This window comes from Odocoileus virginianus, chromosome 25 (genome assembly GCF_023699985.2).
Source record: "Odocoileus virginianus isolate 20LAN1187 ecotype Illinois chromosome 25, Ovbor_1.2, whole genome shotgun sequence".
NCBI lineage: Eukaryota > Metazoa > Chordata > Mammalia > Artiodactyla > Cervidae > Odocoileus > Odocoileus virginianus.
The window spans coordinates 31,113,294-31,129,815 of NC_069698.1; the positions used below are offsets into that span (position 1 = coordinate 31,113,294).

The following is a 16,522-nucleotide window of genomic DNA, read 5'->3' on the forward strand; positions in this document are numbered from 1 at the left end:
TAAAGAACAGCAACTATTTTATGAATGAGGATTGATTGTAAAATACATTTATATTTAGTTACTATTTTATTTATATATTTATTTATATAATGTACTTTTAATCAAATTGTGTTAAGATGTGTATTGATTACTTGGTATTTACATAAGTATAATTGCATCTTACAGCATTGCATGCTTAATTGCTCAGTTGTGTCTGACTCCTTGCTACATTTTGGATTATAGCCCACTAGGCTCCTCTGTCCATGGGATTTTTCAGACAAGAATACCGCAGTGGGTTGCCATTTCCTCCTCCAGGGGATCTTCCTGACCCAGGGACTGAACCTGTGTCACCCAGGTTTCCTATATTGCAAGTGGATTCTTTACCTACTGAGCCACTGGGTAAGCATAGTTATTGAAAATACATGTGCTGTAGTTTTTAGGATTTTAACCTGAAACTTCCTGCTTACATTGTCCAATTATATAATTATCAGGTAAAATTATGTCATAATTTTAGACAACTTAAAAAGATAATCACTTATCCTAATTATCAAACATTTTCAAAAATTGCATACAACTTCAACAAAACTTTAAAACAATTTTAGAAGTAGAAAATAATATCTTGTCCCTTAATATGGCAATTAAAATACTGGATTTCTAAAAACATTTAGGTATAATAACCTTCATGTTCAATACTCTAATGGTATGTAAAAAAGCTCATATCCAGTCATCCTAAAACCCATAATTCTTCATATATGAGGCATAGCTTACATTGCATATATCAACAGAAACACACAATAGCTGTTCACACTGTTGACTCGTTTAGAGTTCTTAATCTGCATCACCTTTCAACATTACACTGACCTAGAACATCATTTGAGGATCCAGAAGAAAATGGAGTGTGGGTAGTGAAGATGGTGGACAAGTCTCAGGATAAATGAACAAACTTTGTTAAAAATGTAAAATAGTTTTGCCAAAATTGCTTCCTTTAAACACCCTTCAGAATTCTAGAGTTTCAATTCCCACATTCTCCCAAGGTACCTTGGACTTTTAATTGGGAAGTTTAAAAGACAAAATGAAGTGCGAACGACTTCAGCACAAATAGCATAACTGAACTGGTTTTCTGAGGTTACTCTCTAAAGATAGTTTTTGGCTCTTCTTAGCCAAATACTTAACCTCATTAAATCTAAGCTTCATTTATAATGTTTTCAATATAAAATTCAGTATTTTTATATTTTTCAAAAGAACCTTGAAAATATTTAATGAAACCAATACTGAATTAACAAGAGAAGGTATCCTAAAGTAAGTAAAACATAGAGGCCAAAGCTACAAAATTAGAGATTTAAATGTTTAATTAATTTGAAAAAAGAAAAATGTCTAAATGTTGTACATACACCCTCTGTGACACTGGATTAAATTATTTGAGGAGTTACTTCAATGCTTATTCTCACCTGTCTTATCAAGTCAAAATATTTAATTATAGCCTTGCAGAAACATAAACATATCTATTTAAGAAACCTAACCCCCAACTTCTTGAAGTACCCACATCTTAAATGATCTTAATTTGCATTCTCTAGCATAACTATTCATTTATTGCTTTCATTCACAAGTTAACTGTGTCAGCCAGTCAAAATTATGGTTTTTAGTAAAATCAATATTTAACTTTAGTAGGATATATTGGGGTTCCCTGGTGGCTCAGATGATAAAGAATCTGCCTGCGATGCAGAAGACCTCAGTTTGATCCCTGGGTTGGGAAGATCCTCTGGAGAAGGGAATGGCAACCCACTACAGTGTTCCTGCCTGGAAAATCCCATGGACAGAGGAGCCCGGTGGGCTGTAGTCCATGAGGTTGCAAAGAGTCAGACACGGCTAAGTGACTAACACACACACAGGTTATATTTCAAGGAGGACAATCTATGTTTAATTAATGTTTTGCCTGACATCAAAATATTTTCAGTCTCTCTGTAGTGGCCTGTAATTTTTGTCACCAACCATCTGTCCCTTTCATGTAATAATACCCTCATCTTCCTTTACTCTATCCTCAGTCTATAAACTTTGGATAAATTTGATCCCATCTTATCTCAAAGTTAAGCATAAACCAATGAAGGAACTTACTTCCCTGGACAATCAGAAGAATCTAATTCCCTGAACACACTGTGAGGTTCAGAGATATGAATTTGCCTAATGAAAATCAGTAAGATGCAGTGGGATGTTAAAACTTTATTTCTCTTCCTGTGGGATCTAAACTTGGAATCAAGTAGGTATGGGCAGCTGATTTGATACCATGAAGACTGAGAATGAAGCAATGTTAATGCCTGAGCCAAGAGATGCCAAGCAAACAATCCTTCATCCTCAGAATGTGGCCAAGCCAGAAGCCACATCTTCCATGGGGTTTTCAATTACAACTGGCTACAAAGCCCCTTGGGCTTCCCCGGTGGCCCTAGTGATAAAGAACTCACCTGCCAATGCAGGAGACAAAAGAGATGCAGATTTCATCCGTGGGTCAGGAAGATCCCCTGGAGAAGAAAACGGCAACCCACTCCAGTGTTCTTGCCTAGAGAATCCCATGAACAGAGGAGCCTGGCAGGCTAGTTCATTGGGTCACAGAGTCAGACATGACTGAAGCAACTTAGCATGCACATTATCCCCTTTATCTTTAGGAATTTGTGGTTGGATTTTCCATCTTTAGTAAGTTGCTGTTGTTGTTTTTGAACCCTCACCCCCTTCAGTGGAAGTGCAGCATTTTTTTAAAAAAATCGTATTTACTAATGTCTGTGCTGGGTCTTTGTTGCTGCACATGCTTTTCTCTAGCTGCGGCGAATGAGAGCTACTCTCTAGTTGCCCTGGGCAGGCTTTTCATTGCAGTGGCTTCTCTTGTTGCAGAGCATGGATTCTAGGGCTTCAGGCTTCAGGCTTCAGCAGTTGCATGGGCTCAGTAGTTGTGGCTCCTATGCTCTAGGGCACAGGCTCAGTAGTACAGACTTAGTTGCTCCGGGCATGCGGAATCCCATGGGATCAGGGATTGAACCCGTGTCTCCTACATTGGTAAGCAAATTCTTTACTACTGAGCTACCAGGAAAGCCCTGTAAGAGGTTCTTGTTTGCTTGTTTTTGCTTGCTGTAAACCGTGTGCCTATTATAAATACTGTATTGTGCACTTAAAACTTTGCCAAGAAAGTAGATCTCACTTTAAGTTTTCTTACCACGATGACAACAATGAATAAGTTAGTTAGACAAAGCAGGCAGAAGGAGGGAGCTGGCCTCTTGCTTTACCTTTGAAGCGTGGGAGAAGTTTTTTAATGAGCAAGTCATCTGGTGAAATCTGTACAGTGGGGGTGTATTGATACCATTTAAGTGCCAGAAACAGAGCATGTAGAACTACAACAACTACACTTCTTTATTTATATTTACCATCCTGAGGCTCAGAGAGGTATTCATGGAGGAGACCAGGGGAATATGGTGGTACAATAAACTTGACCTCTCTAAAATCTGTTTTTTGAGCACTACAAATATAGTTTCTACTCTATATTTAGTATAGACTTTACATAGTTAAAATAATAGATATAGAGATCAGTTGAAGATTAAAAATCTTGCAGCTCTAGTCCTTTATATACGACTGCCTTCCCCACCACCAAAGTTTCTTTCTGTCTCTGATATACTTGTCAGGGAATGGTGTTGCTAATATTCCTAACTGAAGATGCCCACATACTTGATATTTTTGTAAGTATTTCAGTCAACGGCAAAAGTAAAATTACCCTTTGATTTTTTTTCCATTACAATAAGTTTTCACTCATTAACTTTTGAATGACTAAATATTCTCATGCCAAAAGCTTACAAAATAATTTATAAATTATTTCAAAGAATTTTCCAGCCCCCCCGCTGTGAATTTAGATCTCATCTAAATGAATATTCTTACCACTTACCATTTTTATCATTTTTAGTCTCCAAAAATTCTTATTTACTATGTTCGACATTCACAAAAAGGTAATTGGGAAATCAAGTATATAAATATAGGAACATAAAGAGAAAGTGTTGCAGTCAACAAAGGCAGAAACATTTTTTAGCAATCCAGAACCCTATTGAAATAACTGTTAAAATTTGAAGGCAGACTTTTGTCTAACTTTTTTTCATGTTTACTGTATCTCGTGAAGAATTATATATTCTTTTCTCTGCTTGGGTAATGTGATTCCAAAATAAATCTCATTTAAGCCAAACAATTTTATATACCTTTTAGATTGTCTACTGTTTTTATAATCTAAAATATACAATAAACATTCGAGAACATGAATTTTTAAACTACTCCTTAGCAAAGGAATATTTTCAAGTTTAAAGGATAACATTGGAATCAGAATTTAGTTTTCTTACCTTTCTGGATATGTAAGTGATTTTAGCTTGAGAAGTCGAATAGTGTACTTGCATGTGGAACATTGCTGATTTGAACTTTGAAAATATGCCAAACCAATGCTTGAAATATTTGCAACATCATTTAAAAATTGACCAAGAATCTTGAATTCTTGAAGTTTGTAAAATATTTTGTGCCTCCTAAACATAAAATTTGATATCTCATCATATTAGTAATTTGAAATGTAAGACAACTTTAAAATCAATATAACCTTATCAGTGTTAGTTAGAAATACCAATCTTACAGGGAAAAGGCCAAACAATAAAATATGTGACATTTATTAAAATAATCTAAACTAATTAAAAGCAAGATAAAATAAAAAGATATGTAACTCCCACATGCAAATATTTTGGGAATATATTTTGGAGAAAATTAGGAGATCTTGTCTTTCTGCCACGGTGTTTAGATTCTACACTTGTCCAAGATTAGACAATCCATATTTTGCTCCTTTTTATAAGCCACTGAATAGCTATCACCATTCTTTGAATAGACTGGACCCACAAATAATAATCCTTTCCTGTTCTGTGCCACTTTATCATATGATGGGTCTGCCAGCCTCTAAAGGAAAGAACAAAGGAGCAGGAGGAAAAATAAGAAAGAAGAGGAGGAGGAAAGAAAGGGAAGGAGGACAGGAGAGAGGATGGGTGGGAGACAGGAAGGAATGAAGGAAGGAGAGAAGAGAGGGAAAAGGTTGGGGAGGGGAGGAAAAGGAAAAGTAGAGGACAGGAAATTTTTTAAAAATCTGTTAAAGGATTTCTTTGTTTGAGGCAACTATCAAACGCAGAATGGCTGAAAAGCAACCGGCAGCACACCCAGCACTTGTGCCATCTTATATTTGGCCTGTTCTCTTCTCCTTTGGATTCTCCAAAGCATCTAGACCCCGAAAAGGTTGTTATCACTCCCCTCAAAACCCACCCCTGTCAGAGTGACTACCTCCTCTTTCACAGAACATAATGTCATTGGGCACATCTCTAACTTCCGTCCAAGAACTTATCTAGATTTCTCAGAGATGCTTCAAAGTCAGCGTATCCAGATGGAAACGTGTTGTCTTCCCCACAAAACTCATATGTACCTCATTCATCCCAAATACCAACTGTCTGCCCCTGATCACCACGTCTCTGCCTGCAGCTGAGCCCATCTAATGAGACCCAGACAACTGCTATTCACCATGTCCTCTTGGATATCTCAAGAATGCCTAAAGCTCAGTAAGTTCAAATTTAACGACACCTTCCCCAACACTCACCTCTCACCAAAAACCCTAAAACTTAGAAATTTCCTTATAATTTTACATGGCACCACAATGCACTGTTCACACCAGACAACTAGACTTCATGCTGCAGATCATCCTCTCTTTCAACTCCTACATCTAATCTATCCTATGTGCCTACACTCTATGGAATATTTTGAATCTCTTCTTTGCATCCATCCTCATCCTCATTTTTCCATTTCCACTGAGCACACTTTATCTCACGGCACCATTGTTCTGTGCCTTTATTTTTGTAATAAATTTAATGAGGGTAGTATCATGTTTTTCTCATCCTAGTATATTCAGCTGGGGAAGGCAAAGGCACCCCACTCCAGTACTCTTGCCTGGAAAATCCCATGGATGGAGGAGCCTGGTGGGCTGCAGTCCATGGGGTCGCAAAGAGTCGGACACGACTGAGCGACTTCACTTTCACTTTTCACTTTCATGCATTGGAGAAGGAAACGGCAACCCACTCCAGTGTTCTTGCCTGGAGAATCCCAGGGCCAGCAGAGCCTGGTCTATGGGATCACACAGAGTCGGACACCACTGACGTGACTTAGCCACAGCAGCAGCACTATATTCAGCTCCTAGTACAGTGCCTAGCTCAATATGGTGATGGTGGTTTAGCCGCTAGTTCAGTTCAGTTCAGTTCAGTCACTCAGTCGTATCCGACTCTTGGCAACCCCATGAATCGCAGCATGCCAGGCCTCCCTGTCCATCACCAACTCACGGAGTTTACTCAAACTCATGCCCATCGAGTCAGTGATGCCATCCAGTCATCTCATCCTCTGTCGTCCCCTTCTCCTCCTGCCCCCAATCCCTCCCAGCATCAGGGTCTTTTCCAATGAGTCAACTCTTCGCATGAGGTGGCCAAAGTATTGGAGTTTCAGTTTCAGCATCAGTCCTTCCAATGAACACGAGTCATGTCGAATTCTTGTGATCCCATGGATTGTAGCCACCAGGCTCCTCCATCCATGGGATTCTCCACGGAAGAATACTGGTGTGGGTTGCCATTTCCTTCTCCAGAGCTCAATATAGATATTAAAAGCTTTTTGGAAACGGAAATAGTGAATATCATTATTTTATTTGTATTATGTACAGGAAGTTCCCCACATATGAATCTTCAAGTTGTAACGTTTCAAAGATGTGGACATGTGTTCTCACGTCCAATCACAAGTCAGTTCATGTGTCTGGTGCACACTGTCACATGCATTAATCTGCTACATGTAGCTGTGCACAACAAAAGCACACAAAAGCACTGTATGGAGTACAGTAGTCCAGCATCGTTATTTCAAGCAGGAAGTCCGAAAGCAAGTGTAAAAGCAGCAGTGATGTAGCTGGTACTACTGTACTTTTCAAAGTACTGTACTGTAAGATTAAAAACGTCTTCTTTATTTTTGTGTCTGTTTGTGTTTTATGTATTATTTGTTTGAAAAGTATTATAAACCTTACAGTACAGTACTAGGTAGCTGATCGTGTTAGTTGGGTACCTAGGCTAACTTAGTTGGACTTCTGAACAAATTGGCTTCATGAATACACTCTCAGAATGGAACTCATCCATATGTAGGGAACTTAATGTGTTTATAAACTCTATCTTCTCACTAGACTGAAAGTATGAAGGAGCAGAAATCTAATTTTCCCTAAATTTGTCCTTAATTTCTAGTACAGTTCAAGAAATGTTATTGAATGGTTAAATTGGTTCCTCTCCTTGTATCTCCTAGCTCAGTGAATGACACCATAATTCAAATAGGCACTAACTTCAAAACTCAAAGTCACTCCTAATCACTTTTCCCTTCACTTTCACGTTTAATTAAACACAAAAACAAATCTATTCTAAATCTTAAAATCCCACTTCCACTGACTTGATCCAAGCCCCCATTATCTTTCATATAAATTATTTTGATAGCCACCACTCTGCGCCTGTTTCACACTAATCTCCCCATTATTCATCATGTGAGGAGTCATTCTAACCTGAATACACAATATTGACACTTGGTTTAAAATCCTATATTGGCATATCAATGTATTTGCCATCATATTACAATGCGTGATTTTTAGTGACATAGTAAAAAAAAAACAAAAACGCTATAGCATCCAGTGTAAAAATCAGAAAGCAGAACACATTTGCAAAAATATCCTAATTTTGCTAAGTGAAAAATAATGTATGCATGCACAGGGGTATATATAAGAGGAATAAAGAGGAGGAAAAGGAAGAGATGGGGGTGGAAGGGAGGGAGAAATAGGAGGAGGAGGAGAAAAAGGAATGGTTATAAACTAACTGGTAAATGGGAATATCCCTGCATGATGTCATTATAGATTATTCTCACTTTCTACTGTATAGCACATTTTCTCCAGCAAGAAAATACTCCTATTTTAATTTTGAAAAGGGAAATAAAAGATCATTTAAAAGTCTCTCACTCTAATGGCATCTAAAACAGTTAATATCCCAAAGCATGACTAACTTCATTAGCAAACAATTATTGATAGAAAAACATGAAGGCCGTTGGCCAGGCTTAGATGGACAGATTTACCTTGTGTATGGGTTTCATATTTTTACATTTTTCATGAAAAATGTACTCATCAGGTATTTGAATAAAATGCATCAGTATTTAAAATAGTGTTCTGCACAGAACATGATTCTTTGAAATCAAGAATCATAATTTGTTTGCCTTCTGAACAAGTTTGAAACAATTGCTCTAGGACTGCAGTCTGTGTTCTATTACCGAACTCAGCCACTTTCTATCTCCATGCCTTTGAAAGCACCCTCATCCATTCCCTGACGGTAATACCATCCTTTTGAACATTTCCTTGCTTCTCTCTCTGGACTCCCATAGCTCATGAATGTTCTGTTACTCCAAGACTTATTACTCAAAGCTATAATTATGCATTAGTCTCCTCCAGTATTCTGTGACCTCCTCGAGAATGGTAACATTGCTATTTCAGTTTGGATCCCCATTATCTAGTGAAGCACCTGAATACATTTGGTTGGTACTAAATAACACTTGTTGAATAAGTAAATTTAAAAGTTAACAAAGCATGTGTCTGATAAGAATAAGTAATGAATCATACATATATGTGTGCATGAGTATATACGTTTATACACAATTTTAAGCAATTTAAAGTAATTAACTATTGGGTTGGTCAAAAAAGTTCATTTGGGTTTTTCCACAAGATTTTACAGAAAAATGTGGAAGAAATTTTTTTGGCCAACCCAATATTATGGAATAATATCAATAGTTATTATAACACATCCTAGCAGTGCTCAAAATTAGGTGGAAAGTTTTTTCTTTTAACTCTTGCAGTAGCTAGATGTATAACATGAACAAATTATTTAGTTTCTTCCATATTTTGCATCTCCATTCATAGAATGAGTGAATTAGAATATGACAACCAGAGATCCATTTAATAGTTAACAATTTAAGACTCACTGCATAGAAAATTTATACTGTTTGGATTATCTTGCACAGTGGATGCTTGAGAAAATATATTTTACAAAAGAAAGAGACACTAAATTATACTTACTCATAGAGCCTTGGCTCTTCAACGATTCCAAGTTGGTTTAATAATTTAAATGTAACATAGCCATCCCTCATATTTTCATCCAGAACAATTATACTGAGAACAAAATAATAGGCTACAAAACAAAAATGTGGAATGCAATTCATGTTATTTTTAAACTTTATTTTGGTTCAGATATGCATGTAAATATATATTTATGTAATCTTGGCACATATTATATCTGCAAATAATATTGAGAGGCATTCATTTGGTACACAGGTAATGTATTTTCCCTCTTGTTAAATTTTAACTAGTCTTGAAAAAATGAGGAATGAAAGCTTGACAGTCAGTCATAAGTATGGTGAAAAGTTGGTCAAATAATTAGTAAATATTAATTGGTCTCAAAACCAAAAAATATCAGAATTTAAGTCAATTAATCTTTCTCTATCAGTACATCTAAGGTAAACATTATAAGGTTCCTTAATTGTATGATTAATAGTCCTACCTAAATTTGCCTGACAAATATAATTCCCAATTTCACTGGCTGTTTAGGAATGACAGTAAAATTGTTATTTAGTCACTAAGTCATGTCCAATTCTTTTGTGACTCCATGGACCATGGCCTGCCAGGCTCCTCTGTCCATGGGATTTTCCAAGCAAGAAGACTGGAGTGGGTTGCCATTTCATTCTCCAGGGGATCTTCCCAAGCCAGGGATGGAACCCTCATCTCCTGCACTGACAGGTGGGTTCTTTACCATTGAAGCACCAGGGAAGCCAGACAATAAAGTTAGACAATCCTACACAGAGTGAGGTCATAGTGTCTCTTTCTCAGAATGTCATCACAAAAACTGATATATCTTTCAGAGGAAAAGATGCTGAACTCATCTCTTTACCCATTATTGTCTGGGCTACACAGAAATTTCCTACTCTCTGTGAATGTTCCCAAGTGTTGTGCAAAACTCTTAGAAGACAATGTATATAAACAGAATGTGGAACAGATGAACCTTTCTTCTGAGACACATATGTACAAAAATTGTGCATGTTAGCTGTTAAATGTTTCTATTAAACAGCTAAGAGTACTTAGATCCTTAGGACACCTCAAAGTAATTGGCCCTTATCAATTGATAGCACAAAAGACATAAAGGAATACTTCTTACTTTGTAGTGACTGCCCAGCATTAGATAAAATATCTTGGTCCCCTCACCCAAAAAGTGGGTGCTCATATTGCTCAGATGATTCCTGGAAGTATGATATATTGAGATGTTACATAATCACCTTGACTCCTGGTATAATTACATAGAAACTCTTGGTTAAAATTCATAACTTAGATATATAACCAAGCACAAATGAAGAAACACAAAATACTAGGAGGAAGCAATGAAGAGAAATTAAAGGCAGGTCTTAAGAATTGAAGCCCTAGGTCTCTAAAGGACTTGAGAACTGGTTGTAGCACAGAGACAGAGACTGAAGTGTCAACTTCCATGCAACACGATGTGATGGAGCTGAAATGAAAAACCCTGAACAGAGTCAGGGACCTTAACTCTCTGCTTTGTCATTGAAAGAGAAACTTGGAAAATTTTTCCTACCAGTTGTGTATTAGTCTTAAGTGGAAAAAAAAAAATTCCCTGAGACTAAAATAAACTCCAGGTAACAGAGAATTTAAATTTACAAGTCCCTATTGGTTAAGGCCCTCTACAAATTTACAGGAAAAATCCTCCAGGGTTATGGTACATAAATTCTGAAAAAAACAAAATCCACCTTGTTCTGAAGGGAGAATTTTGAAGAGCAGAGTGATGAGAGTTTTCTATGATAAAATGTGGCATGAATATTTATTTTGAAATAACACAAACATTTTTCATTTAATTTCAATAGAGACTTGGATTGACCATTGAGACTAGAAAATAACAAGAAATCATGACTAAATTATTAGATGAATAAGTAAATATATATACACATACATAAGTTTAACCAGAAGAAAACAATAGATTATTTAAATTTACAGACTAATAAATAAATGCATATATGCATATATAAGTTTAACAAGAAGAAAACTATAGATTACCTGCATTAAATTACTAATAAATGAAAATATAAATTTATACTAAAACAAGAGAATTAATATCTTTAAAGTACTCAATGAAAATAATTCTGAATGTAGAATTCTATTCTAGACTAAAATTACACTCCAGAGTAAGAAAATGATAAGGACATTTTCAGGAAAACAAACTGAGAGACATTACTTAGTGAAAAGTTAATAAGGACCTATTTTAGCAAGATAAAGATGAAGTCCAAAAGGAAGAAGATGAGGAGGGAAAAAAGGACAAGTTAACATGTAGAATATAAACTGGTAAATATAAGTGAGCATTTGATTAATGATAATATTCATAATAATTATTCATCATTAAATAAGTAAAATACTACAGAATATAATATTGAAGATAGAAAAAAAGGCACAAGATTTAAAAGCTCTATGAAACAAATTGTTGTTCTGTCAGAATCTGATAAATGTCTGTGAGGCAAAAAATGATGCATTTCTAATTATGAAGCAAAAAAAACAAGTCACCAGGAAAATATGAAAATCCTGAAACTACAGAGCTAAAACTCACAGCTTCAGAATACATAAAGCTAAAACCTAAACAATGTAACTCCTGCTAAAATAAAAGATTTAAACAGCATGTGAATTGTCACATAGAGAAAATGTCCAAGATGTGACTGAACATTATCTGTTATACCAAGAACAAAGAAAATCACAACTCTGGTAAGAAAAGACAATCAACTAATGCCAGCATTGAGATGAATTAGATGCTGGGAAAATCTGACAAGGATTTTAAAGGAACCATCATAAAAATGCTTCAGAGTCAGAGGCTGTTGAAAGAAGATGAAGGAATAGAAAAATCTCAGCCAAGAAATAAACACTATAAAAGAAAATAAAGTAGACATTACATAAATGACAACTACCACAATGGACACAGAACTTATGGGATAGTCTCAATAGTAGAGTGTAAATAACAGAGGACAGAAATCAGTGAACTGGATGACAGATCAATCTGCCACTCCATGTGAAAACAGAGAAAAACAGGCTGAGAAAAAAAAGGACAGAGCCCCAGGGATCTGTCAGACTATAGCAAAAAAAAATTATAATCAAGCTTCAGAACACTAAAAGAAAAAAGAAAAATATCCTGAAAGCGGCCAAAGAGAAATGATGTGTTATCTACAGGAGAACAACCAATTGAGTTACAATGAATCTGAAACCAGAGAGGCCAAAAGGAAGTGATAACACTTATCAAGTGCTAAAAGAAGGAACTCAACTCTAGTTCTTACACACAGAAAAACTATACTTTGAGAATAAAGCACGAATAGAGACATTTTCAAAGAAAACAAAGAATTTCTCTTTAGCAGACCCATTCTTACATACTGTAAGAAGGAACACAGAGGAGTTGATGAATCTAATAATTCTGGAGTATCAGAAACAAAAAGCGGAAAATGGGAAAAGAAAAAATATGGGTACACACAGTAAAGTGGACTTCTCTAGTGGCTCAGACCGTAAGGAATCCGCATGCAATGAGGGAGGCCTGGGTTCGACCCCTGGATTGGGAAGATCCCCTGGAGAAGGGAATGGCAGCCCACTTCACCATTCTTGCCTGGAGAATTCCATGGACAGAGGTGCCTGGTGGGTTATAGACCACAGGATCGCAGAGGACTGAGTGACTAACGCTTTCACAATAAATTATCCTTACCCTTGTGAATTTATAAATCATATTTGATACTTGAAATAAAAATTATCACATGATCTGATACTCGAGACAATAATATCAAAAAGTGGAGAACATAAAATAACCTAAACGGAAGTGAAGTTCTCACATTTCACTTCAAGTGGTAAATATTGATACCAGTAGACTGTGAAGACTCACATATGAATATTTAACTGTAGTAGACCTCCCCAAATATGTCCATGTCCTAATCTCTGGAACCTGTGAATATGTTACCTGAAATGGCAAGGAATAATTAAGAATTCAAATAGAATTAAAGCTGCTAATAAGCTGCCTTAGAAGACAGAAGGTATCTTGAATTACCCAAGTGGGCACCATACAGTTCCAAAGAATGTAATCACAAAGCCTTAAAGGTGGAAGCGGAGGACAAAAGAAGAGAATCAGAAATAGAGTTGCAATGCAGAAGGAAGGTCAAAGTGACTGTTTCTTCTTTATTCTTCTTTCTAATAATTATTTTAGATATTCTAAGATATGTGCTTTGCAATAATAAAATAATATAATAATAAATAAAATAATATAATAATAATAAAATAAATTTAAAACAAGACTGTTTAGGTTTAAAGGAACACATATAATTATAAAACTGTTAGAAAAAAATTTGAGTGAAAATCTTCAGGACGGAGGGCTCATCAAAGAGTTCTTAGATATCAAAAGAATGTTCCTTGAAAAGAAAAAGTGATAAATTAGACTTCATCAAAAGTAAAACCTGTGCCCTTGTGAAAGCCCTTGTAAGGAGGAAGAAAAGCCACTCAAGTTTCAAACTAGGAAAAAATATTTGCAGACCAAATCCTCAACAAGGAAAGAAGGACTACCAATAAAAATATATGAAGAACCCTCAAAAGCCAATAGTTAAAAAAATCCAACTGGAAAATGAGCAAAAGACACACACACACATTTCACCATACAGAGAAGATATGCAAACTCATAAGCCATTAGGATGACAAAAATTAAAACCTTAACAAGATATCACTATATACTACCAGGAAGGATAATTTTTTAAAAAAATAATGAAAACACCAAATGCTAGTAAGAAATCATTCATTGGATCACTCATTCTTTGCTATGGGTAATATAAGATGGTCAGCCACACTAAAAAATTCTCAGTTTCTTATAAGGCTAAATGTGCAATTAACTTCTGATGCTGTATTTATATTCCTGAGACTTTATACCAGAGAAATGATAAATTCACATGAAAACTTGTATACAAATATCCAAAGCAGCTTTAATCATAATAGCCCAGTATAAACACATCCCTAATGTTCTACAACATATGAACCATTAAACAAACTTTAGTGCAAACATACCATGGAATACCATTCAGCAATAAAAAGGAAAGAAGTATTGATACATGGCACGACACAAATGCACCTTCAGAAATGATGCTGAGTTTAAAAAGTCCAGTTAAAAGGTAACATAGTGAATAATTCCCTTTATAAAATATTTTTCAAAATGACAAATTTTTAGGAATATATTAATGGATGTCAAGGATTAGAAACAACAGGATATGAAAGTGGTATTAATATATATGGCTATAAAAGTGCCACGCAAGAGGTCTGATAGTGATGGAACAGCTAAATATCTTCACTGGGGTGATAGACACAGAGCTCTGTATATGATGATTACGTTATAGAGAACTAGACACACACACACACACACACACACACACACACACCAGTGAGGAAATATAAGTAAGATGGACGGATTGTTAGCAGTATCATGTGATAGTGATATTATATTTATTCTATAGTGTTACAAAATTTACCACTGAATAAAGTGCACACTGGATCCCTCTGCATTGGTTCTTACATCTGCATGTGAATCTAAATTTAATTCAATAAAAATCTTAATGAAAAAAAATGGATGAGCCCAATTCTGAATTCTGAAAGAGCCTCTTAATGAGGGCAGAAAAGGAAAGTGAAAAAGCTGCCTTAAATTTCAACGTTCAAAAAAACTAAGATCATGGCATTTGGTCCCATCCCTTTATGGCATATAAATGGGGGAAAGGTGGAATTAGTGGCAGATTTTTTATATTCTTGGGCTCCAAAATCACTGTTGACAGTGACTGCAGCTACAAAATTAAAGGACACTTGCTCTTTGAAAGAAAAGCTATGACAAACCTGGACAATGTTATCAAAAAGCAGAGACCACTTTGATGACAAAGCGGCACATAGTCAAAGCTATGGTTTTTCCAGTAGTCATGTCTGGATGAGAGATCTGCACCATAAAGAAGGCTGATCGCTGAAGAGCTGATACTTTTCAACTCTAGTGTTGGAGGAGACTCTTGAGAGGCCCTTGAACAGCAAGGATATCAAACCAATCAATCCTAATGAAGAGCAACCCTGAATACTCATAGAAGGACTAATGATGAAGATGAAGCTTCAGTACTTTGGCCACCTGATAGGAAGAGCCAACTCATTGGAAAAGATCCTGATGCAGGGAAAGATCGAGGGTAGGAGGAGAAGGGGGCGACAAAGGATAAGATGGTTGGAAGACATCACTGACTCAATGGACATGAGTTTGAGCGAACTCCAGGATATAGTGAAAGACAGGGAACCTGGCATGCTGCCATGGGGTTGCAGAGTCGGACACGACTTAGCAACTGAACAACAATGCTGAATGACAGGACACGTCACAAACGTTTAAAGAATATCTTAAAAATTGATAACAACTTTGACTGCAAAATATCTACAATAACTGACCAAAAATATCTTATTTGGTCTATTTTAAAAATTCATTCCTCAGGAACCAGAATCAATGGCAAACTCATGGAAATGTATTTCACAATATTTTCATATAATAGGATGTGCTTTATTTAAACCACTTTAAGCTCCCAATCGCTAAACAGAATAATTTTACTTTTTTTAATACCTCCTCATAAATCTAATTAGTTAATAAGTTTCTGAGATTTTCTCCTGTTCTCCAAATTTTCTCTTCTTATTTAACTCTAAATAAATTGGGAAGATTATTATTTACTTGCACATCTTGTATTTATATAATTTAGTTTCAGTTTCCAAGGGGGCACTAATAGTGTAGATAGATGTCTTAAACTCTGTGAGTTGTTATATGCTGACATAATACTGAACATGGGAGAATAACCATAGAAATTGAGGGGGAAAACAAAAGACATTGATTGTTTTTTGGAAGAATATTACCCAAAGCATCTGCTCATTTTATTTAAAAATTAAGTTTTATTTGAATTTGTACAACTGACTCTCTAGCAAATTTTAAAGTTCCTTGAAAGCACATTATGAAATTTGAATTTTGGATAAGAATTGAAATTAGTATATAGAACTAATAATTAGTTTATTTGTTAAAAAATATTAACTTACTACAGAATGGATTTGTTCCAACAGTATCCAAAAATACAGTCGTCCTGTGAGTTGTGTTTTCTATCCTCTCTTTTAAAATATCTTTCCATAGCTCAGTCTGATAACCTGAGATTTGAGAAATAGAATATTAGTCATTGAACTTTCATCAAATAGCATACAAAAATATCAAATTGCTGAAAAGAACTAAAGGATCAATGTATTATAATAATAATTACACTTTATGGATTTTTATAACTTAAAAATCACTTTTCAAATAATTTCACATCCTATTTATTTCAACTACAACAACTCTTACATTGAAGA

The 16,522-nt window shown here is 35.5% G+C and overlaps 1 protein-coding gene across 5 annotated transcripts in view; it reads right to left on the reverse strand.

The window, feature by feature from the left end:
- The window catches only part of LIPI (lipase I), a 47,413-nt gene that overhangs the window by 13,772 nt on the left and 17,119 nt on the right, over positions 1-16,522 (reverse strand). For 4 of the 5 annotated variants that reach the window (XM_070455085.1, XM_070455083.1, XM_070455084.1 and 1 more), the window contains 3 exons: positions 16,220-16,324; positions 9,146-9,257; positions 4,341-4,517 (listed from right to left, as the gene is read on the reverse strand). In XM_070455085.1, the coding sequence (XP_070311186.1) occupies positions 4,341-4,517; positions 9,146-9,257; positions 16,220-16,324 (394 nt within the window). The remainder of the gene's footprint in view (positions 1-4,340; positions 4,518-9,145; positions 9,258-16,219; positions 16,325-16,522) is intronic. The other variant, XM_070455086.1, reaches the window with a different exon arrangement.